This window comes from Dermacentor silvarum, chromosome 3 (genome assembly GCF_013339745.2).
Source record: "Dermacentor silvarum isolate Dsil-2018 chromosome 3, BIME_Dsil_1.4, whole genome shotgun sequence".
Taxonomy (NCBI): domain Eukaryota; kingdom Metazoa; phylum Arthropoda; class Arachnida; order Ixodida; family Ixodidae; genus Dermacentor; species Dermacentor silvarum.
The window spans coordinates 53,586,443-53,596,873 of record NC_051156.1 but is presented as its reverse complement, the minus strand read 5'-3'; the positions used below and the strand labels follow the sequence as shown (position 1 = coordinate 53,596,873).

Here is a 10,431-nt window from a genome sequence, read left to right as displayed (position 1 = left end):
ATTCTCATTCTGCTGAGCAATTACTTGAAAGAGTACTGGTTAGCATGAATGTAAGGAAACTACAGAAAATTTTCATGCCAGTTACCATTCGAGCCTGACTGACTACAAATATGAAACTTGTATGTTCCAGTGCAATTTCTTATGTGTTTCCTTGTCAAATTAAGTGTGTTCTATATTTGATAACTTCATGTACAGTGCTCCTAACTTATTTTTGACGAAGACTGTTTCTTAGGAAATTTCGGTTTCATTATTTGGCTCCAACATGTTTTCTTGTGTTATCTCCTTCATATTTTCTATGTTTTTGTTGCTTCACCTGCTGTATATTGATTACTCTTGTGTGTAATGTATACTGGACATGACACTTGTACTTATCAATATATTTTTTTAATGTTTTATGCTTCGCCTGCTGTGTCCATAAGAGGGCTGGTCAAGCTTTCCTAGTTTTTACCCTGCTCCTCTGTTGATGATGGGAATGTTGCTCTGTTGTGTTATAAATTGATAGTACAGGAGCCATGAGAAAGCAGGCATTTAATAAAGACAATAAATGAGCTTGGTACCTTTGTGTGGTCGTTTTTTTATTTATTGATGTTATTTCAATGTTTACATGTGGATAATGTGACTTGCTGTATTTGTCACTACAAGTCTCTCTCAGCCGCACCTGTTGACAGAAACAGCATACTATATGCCATGAAGTATAGTATTCAGCATTCAGTTCCGCACTAAGCTGGGGCAAGAAATTGCGTGGGAATTACCGACAGTAAGTCCAGTAAGGCAACACACAAGGCGACCACATTCGGGCCCTGTCTGTGTGTTTATTTATTTCACATATTGCAAGGCGTTCAACTAGAACTCTGCTCATTCACGGCAATAATCGGTGGCTGCAAATTATACAGTAGGGCACAGGTCCTAAATATCTTGCCGGCGATGTCTAACATGTTGATAGGCACTGGCCTATCTAAAAAATGGAATTCCTTGATGCGCCTTATAACCCTTTCAACATGTATTCTAGCTCCAGCAATCTTTCGAGTAGCAATTACATCACTTGCAGAAAGCTGGTTTCCTTTCTTGAAGGGTGGGATATAGATCTGAATGGTTGGGGGGAAAATGCTGTCCAAGCGAAAGCCTTTGTCTACCATTACACCATCACCCGGTTGCAAGCGTTTTAAGAGGCCACTTCTCTCCACTATTTCGGTGTCACTAACGTGACCGCCCCATATCTCGGGAACAAAGCATACATAACCATCAGGTGTGACACCTACAAGTGCCTTGAAGGTATTAAAATGCTTGTAGGTTGAAAAAGTTTGCCTTTATGCTTTTAACTTTGAGGACTTCTGAATTCTGACCTCAGTGCAGTCCAGAACCACTCTCGTGTTAGGAAAATCTGAAAATGCCTCTGGCATGTGTCGTTGTACTTCAGCTAAAGATGGCATCCGTGTTAAGGCATACAGCTCCTTATCTAAAAAGTTAATCCAGCTACAGAAAATGCGGCTCAGGCTAGATTGTGATATGCCAAACAACCTGGCTACTTCCCTTGCACAAACTCCCGTTCGTAGCCTGTACAAAACCATGAACAGTTCTTCTCGCTTTGAAAGCTGCCTGTCTTTTTCAATTTGCTGTTGCTGCTCATTCTTTTGGGGAACCCAGTACGCCATTCTCTGGGCATTCGCTTCGAGGTGTCCATACAAAGCATCAAACTGCGCTTTGCTCGTAAGTCCAGTGTAAAATTTAAATGCGGTACTATGAATTGTGTCCACAGAAAAGCTTTGCGATTGCAGCCTTTTACATCTGACTTCGAGCTCTTGAATTCTCTTCTTCATTGCAGTATGTTCTGCTAGCAGGCCGTTGAAACTGCTTGTGCTGACATTCTCTAGTTGCTCCTTAGCTGTGGCAGTAGTGCGACGCATCAGCAATGCAGCTACACCTTCACACTCCTGTGATGAAGTAGTGAAACCTGTACATGCAACAAATGCAAGGCAGGTTAGAATAAGTGCAATGTTATTCATGCTTTGGAAATTACTATTTTGAATCGCAGGTTTATATATGTTCGCCTTGTCGGCATTCTAGGGTCTCCATCTACATAAACAAAGTTGGCTGTCATGTATGCTTTTCAATATCACAAACAGTAATAGTCAGCGACAAGTCAAGCATGCAGGAGATGATTTTCCCAGAAAAAAGCGTAAAGCACCTGCCCTTCGTGCCTTTATCCTCCAAAAAGTTTCCTTAGACTGCACTAGGCACGAACAAGTACATCCAATAGTCAGCAACATTGAATTTGCTGCATTCATACGTCACACGCACAAACAGTCTGAATGCCATGGCAACAGAGGTAGCGTGCAGCATAAACTGGTAGTTTGTATAAGGTCGAAGAGCGGACCTCACTGGCCTGTACAAATTAGCAATACAAATTATAGCACTATGATGTTCGGCTGTTTCTTCACCCGTTCTCGGTTTCAACAATTTTTAAATAACCTAACCTGCTTGTTGGCTGCCCTCCACCCGTGTGTGAGAGTGCCCCGGTTAAGAAGCACTGCAAATAAATTACAAGCTTGATTCCTTCACAGACAGGTGTCACTGAGCCCTGTCATTGACTATTGTGCATCATGCAACGTTTTAGATGGTTTATGTATGACAAGTGCTTGCCTGCTGTGCTCTCGGAATCTGATATGTCCGTCTGTTCCATCTCCACAGAGTCTTCATCACCTGAGGAAATAATGTCACATTTGTGTTGCGTTAGTATTCTTGTATAAAAGTAATGTAGCCTAGTTTTGCAGAAAGATTACTCACACTTTGAAGAAGTCTCATTTGCCATTGAGTCCTGTTTTAGGTCTGCCTGCTTCTCTGAAACAGCTAAAGTTATAAAAAGACAAATCATTCAAGTGCATAAATTAAAAATGGGCACTACTAGCTCAAGTGAATCGCACTCATAGTCTTGTTTGAGATGCCTATATTTCTGCGTAGATAACCTTACGGAAAGACTAATAGGCAGGTCATTATTGTGAATGGAATTAAGAGCAATAAGAAATGAAGGCTTGTCAAGGACGCACGACCTTTCTACATTGACAGAGTGTGGACTAGTGGCCAAAGAGCTACACATTACCACACCTTACAAAGCGTCGATAAATTCATTCCGGAAAAAGCCTGCACGAATGCATATAATACTGTGACAGAAGGATACCGTACCAATGCTAGGTAGGAAGACGCGTCACTCGTGCGTCCGCAGTCAAATAGTTGGCATTTCCTTATCATGCAAGCAAGCGCATGCCACGATAACGTGCTCCGTTCGCCTCCGCAAGACATACCTCGTCGGTGCTCACTGTGTTGTTTCATACGCGCTGCCGTGCGTACATAGCGATGAAAAGCGTCCTTTTTCTTGAACTCATCGGTGTAAACAAACAGAGAAGGCACGTAATCAGGGTGCCTGGGCGAGTTGGATGGCGATCCTGCAAAACATAACCCCAGTGAATGTAGCATCACTGTGACTAGCCAAAGGGTGCACAGTACACATTCACCAGAAATATGCGAACACCGCAAGAGTTATGAATCAATGCGCGGCAATCACGTTGCCGCATAAAGGGCGATTTTTTTTCTTCGCTGAACGGCAGAAATGAACCGTTAAGTCAGTCACGCGCCGGCCTTGCACTCTTTGGCATTCAGTATATTCTAGCGGCGAATGAACGAGGTTAAGCACACTTACAAGGATTATTTACGGGTATATATTTGATGGGCAAAGTAATCAACAACAGTGCGTTATGCCGAACGACGCGCGGACCCGGCTGGGGCGCGCGCTCGTCGGAGCGCGCGTGCGTTGACACTTGGTGAGCCATAGCTCGCTCTTTTTGCCGTCGTATACTGTCCCTTTGAAGCAGAAGAGGTACACAGCTGTGTCGTGCTGCTCAGAGCCGTAGTGCGAGCTTCATCACTGTTAATACACGAAAGCAACAGCTGCGGGCCAAGACTGGCAGTGCCGCACCGCCGCGCACTGAAAATAACTTGCAGCAGACGCCGCATCAGTTACTCGAATGCATAAGCGACGTCGCAAGCAAAATGCTCGTAGTTCGTTTGCATACGCACCTTTCACGAAGTGTTTTTCACACAGCCTTGCCGAACCTGAAGGCTCCCAGGGGCTGCTGTCTTCATTTTGGCGCCTCACAGCCCTGATCCATGCTTCACGGCGCTGGCGATCACGTTTCACCGATGGGAAGCGGAAGAAATGGATGTTGCTGCCGGGCACACCTCGAGAAGTACACCCATAAGCAGCACATGTTGACGGCATCGCGCTGACAGGACCTTCTTGTTGTTGTTTTTTTTATCAACTGCGATTTTGTTATTGCTCGCGCCTCCAACACGACTGCGGGGTACACGGCCGGGTCGTCGACGACGCCGTACGAATTGTTTGTTACTCTGGCCGCTAGGGTTCTGCGCATGCGCTGTAGGGTCATGCAAAAGGCGGATTGAGGTTCATATTGCCGCAAAGATCTCTCCACGCGAAGTATCCTTCCAGGCGTCTCATCGAACCGCCGTTGGAAGAGCGCCAGCAACGCCTTGCGCGTGGCGAGACAGCGCGTGTCTCTCGTGCACGCGAACGCGGCTGCGCGTGTGCTCAATCTTCGGACGTGGTTGACTCACTATGAGCTGTGCCGGTGTAGTGACTTGGCTGGTCATGGCAGCGTGGTCAGTTGGCTCCCTTGCCGCGAAGAGAAGAGGTCCGAATTCTGGCGAATCCCCTCGAAGACGACGGCTGGTACGTTAGTGCACTGCCGTCAGTTCCAAGGGTTCCAATCGCCGAGGATCAGGACTAAGCTCTCTTCGGTGTGTGGGGCTCGAAATCATACCCCGCACCAGATATGTAGCACTCTTCAATGAAGTACACTAAACAAACTGGTTTATTGTGGGCGAACTTGTGCCCAGAGACTTAACACTAAAACACATTCACACAATCGACAAGCAGAGTTAGCAGGAACGCGTTCCACAGTCAACCACGTCCGAAGATTGAGCACACGCGCAGCCGCGTTCGCGTGCACGAGAGACGCGCGCTGTCTCGCCACGCGCAAGGCGTTGCTGGCGCTCTTCCAACGGCGGTGCGATGAGACGCCTGGAAGGATACTTCGCGTGGAGAGATCTCTGCGGCAATAATGACCCATCCCTGCCTGCTGCGTAGCTAGGTAGCCACTTGCCAGTGCCTCAACAACAGGAACGTACGAGCATTTTGTCAAAACACGCTGAAGTATTCGCTCATGAAGAGGATGACTTGGGCTTGTACGAAGGTGTCGAACATGCAATTGACCTTCTTCCTGACGCCGGGCCGTACAGTCGATCTCCTTACCGGTACTCAGCTGCATACCGTCGTTTTCTTGAGGCCCAGACAAGCACAGTCGTTCGCCAAGGCATCATTCTTCCAGCCTTAGGACCTTGTGCATTCCCCGCAGTAGTTGTTAGCAGGGGCAGTAATAAACGCCTTTGTGTCAACTACGTGCGCCTAAATAAGATGACTGTGATTGTTGTGCAGCCACTTCCGCATGCAGATGGCATCGTGGATGATATTGCTGGTTCACGGTACGTTGCCTGCTTGGACCTAAAGTTTGCTTACTGGCAGGTTCGTGTGCGTGAAGAAGATCAACCAAAAACTGCTTTCATGACCCACCGCAGCTTAGCAGACCTACAGCGATCGCCACTCCCAGGACGTCCACCCGAGCGCTTGAAGGACTATTCTCTCTCGCAGTGAAGACATCAAGCAGTGCCTTTTCCTAGACCAATGGGACTTGGTCAAACAAAGAGGGGCCGGATGTAAGCAGTCTGACTAGTAGCGCCACCTACCAGCCTCAGCACACAGACAGCTCCGAAGCGAAGACTAGGCGTGAGAAGTGTGCGCGTGAGTGCGGTGCGCACGTTGGCTTTCGTCGCGTCTAGTCGCGTTCTTGGAGGCGCCATGCCTTGTAATAAAGTTCATTATTAATGGTTCTCGAGCCTTAATTACGTTTCGGCCAGCAGCCGGCCCTCGCCCCCCTCACACCTTAATTCCCATCTCGTTTTGTTCTCTCTAAGTGGCCGACATTTGAATGAATGAATGAAAAACATTATTTCACGAGCTTTTCAGCGCATGCGCCGGATGGAAGTGGTTCCCACTTCACGGGAATCCATATGCTGCTCTCGCCGCCTGGCCCCTGGTTACGAGCCAAAGCTGGTCTTCCAGGGCGGGGCTGGACAGCAAGATCTTTCATCGCTCTCTAAGGGGTTGGATGGGTAGGGGGATCATGTTGGGGTTAGGATTGGCGATGAGTGGTGGGTGTTGCTGGCTAAATTTACATTCTGCAATAATGTGTTGCAGTGTACCTGGCTCGTGACACACGGGGCATTCTTGCCCGTACTGGCTCGGGTACATGCGGTTTAGTAATCGGGGGTGCGGAAACGACTCTGTCTGGATCTGCCTATATGTAGTCTGCTGCTCCCTTGTTAACGTGAGGTGTGGCTCGGGGAAGCTCTGTCTCCCGTTTCTGTAATATTTCACTATGTCTTTGTACGTGACCAGTGGTTGGCTCTTTGCGTCCTCCTCTTCCGTCTCCGCGGCTGCGGCTCGGTGTGATAGCGCTCGGGGCTGCTGGTGGGCAAACTCATTGCCCTCCACTGCGCAGTGGGCCGGAACCCAGATTAATTATATCTCCTCCCCTTTCGGGTGTTCCTGGCCTTTGAGCGCCCGAAGCACCAACCGGGACACCCAGCCCGACTGGAAGATCCTATACGCTTGTTGCGTGTCTGTGACCACTGTGGTCCTGCCTTGTCTACGTAGTGAGGGCCAGGGCAATTGCCAGCTCTTATGCTTCGTCGACATCGTTTGTTTTAGGGGCGAAGCTCCCTTGGGTGTGGGTCTGTCCCTCCTCTGTAGTATGTAGTAGTAGTAGTAGTAGTCGTCGTCGTCGTAGTAGGTAGCCACGTCTACTTTTATCAGGAAAAAAAATTCCGAAAGTTGTGTCCGTAGCGCGGAATCGAACCAGGGACCCCTCGCTTCCGAATGCGCGGCGCTAACCACTACGCCACGAAGCGCACATGGACACACGCACTACGATGACAATAAATACCCAACATTAACGAAAGACTGCGCGTTTCTAACGCGTTTGTGCTAGCACGTTACGGCCCGTGTAAGAAGCTGGTGTAAGACGCTGTGGCCTCTCCGCCTTACCCCCGTTACAGTGTACTAGAAGGTACATTGTACCCCCGTATTCATAAACGCTCCTCGACTTGAACTTGACTTGCCACCGCCTTCAACGCGTTCGCTCCTCGACTTGAACTTGACTTGCCACCGCCTTGGGCAGCGCGTTCGAAACGCGTTGAAGGCGGTGGCAAGTCAAGTTCAAGTCGAGGAGCGTTTATGAATACGGGGGTAATACTCTCTCAACAGTCATGTGATGGCGTCGGCAAACGCGGTGCACGTTCCGGCATCTGTAAACGGCTGCGGAAGACGCTGTGGCCTCTCCCCCTTACTAGAGAGTACTGCACGTTTCTAACGCGTTTGTGCTAGCGTCCCCTTAAGCGAGAGATGGTGCAATTATAATGAAGGGCGCTGTTATGAAATAGGAATGACGTCACATATGGCGCGTGTCATTGGTGGGTCAATCGTTCGATTTAGTGCGGCGAGACTGGGCGAATGACACGGAAGATTCACGGTTTACCGATGATTCCCTCCGCAGCTTCGCCCACTCAGCATCATTCACCCCGTGGATATGTGGTGTTTTTTTCGTCGCGCACGTTAGCAGCTTTCTGTGGTTGTCACCATTACGGTCACCCACCTTTTTCCTCTGTCTTGGGAGGCGTCTGTGAAGATTACCCCCTTCTGCCCAGTCAGCAGCCTGTTGTAAGCTTTTGCTCGGGCCTCCCGTCTGCCGCTGTGGTGTGCTGGGCTCATGTTCTTGGGGAGTGGTTTTACCTTGATTGCTTCTAGCCAGACGTCTGGTAGTTGTCCTCGCTCCGTCTGTCTCGTCTCCTCCTAGCCGATCTTCTTCAGGACTCTTCTGCCGGCCGTCGTTTGACTTAGGCGATGCTTCTGGCTGGAGAGGTGGCCCTCGATCAGTTCGTCTACCGTGTCATGCAGGCCCAACCTCATGAGTTTGTCCGTGGAGGCACTTATCGGGACTCCGATGGCTTGCTTGATTGCTTTCCGGATTATCACGTCAATCTGGTTCCTTTCGACCGTGCTCAGCAGGAGATACGGTGCCACGTACGTAATTCGGGAAATCACGAAGGCCTGTACGAGCCTCAGGGTGTCGTTCTCTTTCATTCCTCTGCGTCTCCTCGCCACTCTGCGGAGCATGTGCAGTACTTGCTCCGTCGTGTGCTTTAGCTTTCTCACAGACGCTTCCGCCTTGTTGTTTGCTTGTATCACCAGTCCCAGGATCTTGACACTGGGGCCCGGCAAAATGTCTTCTCCGTCTAGCACCACTTTAATATCTTCCTTGAGTCTTTTCGGCGCCCGTTGTCGTACTACCACCAGTTCCGACTTCTGTGGCGAGCATCTTAGGCCGCATTCCTTGGCATATTTGTCCACCACTTCCGCCGCCGTCTGCAGCGTGTGTTGCATGCATCCGTGGGATCCAGCCTTCGTCGTCCAGAGCGAGACGTCGTCGGCGTAGAGCGCGTGCCCGAAGCCTTCAATCGCTTCGAGCGCCTTGGGCAGGTGCAGGAGTGCCGTGTTGAACAACAGGGGCGAAAGGACCGAGCCTTGAGGGGTTCCCCTACTGCCCAACTCGATAAGCGGGGATACTTCCTCCCCCACTCTGATTCTTGCTTTCCGATCTGTTAGGAAACCTCGAACGTAGTTATACGCCCGTTCTCCACAGCCAGTGCTCTGGAGGTTGGTCAGGATGCTAACGTGGGAGACGTTGTCAAACGCTCCCTTGAGGTCAAGCGCCAATATGGCGCGTGGCGAATGCCTCGTGGCCTGTTTCATGACCTCCTCTTTGATCTGTATGAGCACGTCCTGCGTGCTCAGGTGCTTTCGGAAACCAAACATGGTGTCCGGCATTTGGTTGGTTCTGTCCAAGTGTCTCTGTAGTCTATTTAACACCATCCTTTCCATCACCTTGCCCACGCAGGACGTGAGGGAGATGGGTCTCAAGTTGTCGATGTGCGGGGCTTTTCCCGGTTTTGGAAGGCAGAGAGGTTCATTCCAAAACCGACATTTGATCTACCCCGAAAAATGGGCTTGGGCAAATATGCCAATATCACCATCATTATCACCTTAGCACGAAGAAGAAGGTCAAGATCGGTGCCGAGCAGTTCGTCATGATTTCGCCTCCTGCAGGGCGTCTTCTGCTTCAGTTCGTCGCAGTGGTCCTGGTACCCTGCCCGAGCAACGGACAGCTGCATCCGAAAAATCCGACGATCTACAAGATGGGTAAGACGATAAACGCCCGAATTGTCCGTTTTGCGCTGAACTTGTTATGGTGCGATGAGGCAGCTCCAATAAATGAAGCGCTGGTTCTAGGAATTGAAAAACCCTTTGGCTTTTCGCTATTTTTAAAGGCCTGACCGCGAGAGTCCGGCCACACTTCGGCGACACCTATGTCACACACTGGAAACGCTAGTTTTACGGCTGTGGTACTGTTTGCTGGACGACCCTACTCAATTAATTGTAATTTGATTGGAGCAGAAGTGACAGGAGGGAGCGTTTAAATAATTACGACGGTCGAGGACGGAAGAGGTGCCTCTTGGAGGAATTTGTAGGGTGTCTAAAAAACACTGCGTTCCTGCCGATTGCGTATAGCCTCACGGCTCATGAAGTGCTATTGATGTCCTCGCCGTCATTACGGAACGTAAAGTCTATAGGGCCACCCGGCTCGCTTGCGCAAGAGTTCGGCGAGCCATCTATGATGTCAAAGATGTGGACGAGACTGTCAGCTGTTGGCTGCTCCAACGATGTGTATTAATAATCGTTCGTACTCTCTTCCTAACATAAGTTTTTAAACATCCCAGTCCCCATGTGAATTCAACGTATAACCTTGAAATGTTTCGGTTTAAAGGCCTCGAAATTTTGTACCCGTAAACGCCTTAATTTCAGAGTGTAGGTATAGAAGAGCTTCCGTGGACATTTTTGCGCTTGAAATACGAAATGATGCGTCACTAACAGCTCGCAAAAACAACGGTGAAAGAAAAAAAAGTGATAAGGCTGCCTCCATGGCCCCATGACCTGGAAGTGATGGATGACGTAGACCGCACGGCTCCTTGGCATGACGTCCCATGTAATGTGGCGCCTGCAGCTGCTTGCGGCTAGTGCAACGGGTAGTGTCTCTGTATGTGTTCCATAAGGGAGCAGAGCTGCACATAGTTCCACCATTTTGTTCCCACGCTATGCAGTAAGGTCGCTCATCGCGCGTGCAGGAGCCGAACATGGCACAGCGTCTATATGCTTCAGGCTAATGCAGCGCACTATCGTGTATCAAT

At 49.5% G+C, this 10,431-nt stretch overlaps 1 protein-coding gene across 1 annotated transcript; it reads right to left on the bottom strand.

Annotated features, from left to right (window-relative positions):
* Window positions 1-635: 635 nt before the first annotated feature.
* Window positions 636-4,448, bottom strand: LOC125944226 (uncharacterized). Its single transcript, XM_049664551.1, has 6 exons — window positions 4,072-4,448; window positions 3,300-3,440; window positions 2,785-2,847; window positions 2,641-2,700; window positions 1,784-1,951; window positions 636-658 (listed from the first exon to the last, which is right to left on the bottom strand). Exons 1-6 carry the CDS (start codon window positions 4,271-4,273, stop codon window positions 636-638), a joined length of 657 nt encoding a protein of 218 aa, XP_049520508.1. The 5' UTR covers window positions 4,274-4,448.
* Between the last annotated feature and the right edge of the window lie 5,983 nt (window positions 4,449-10,431).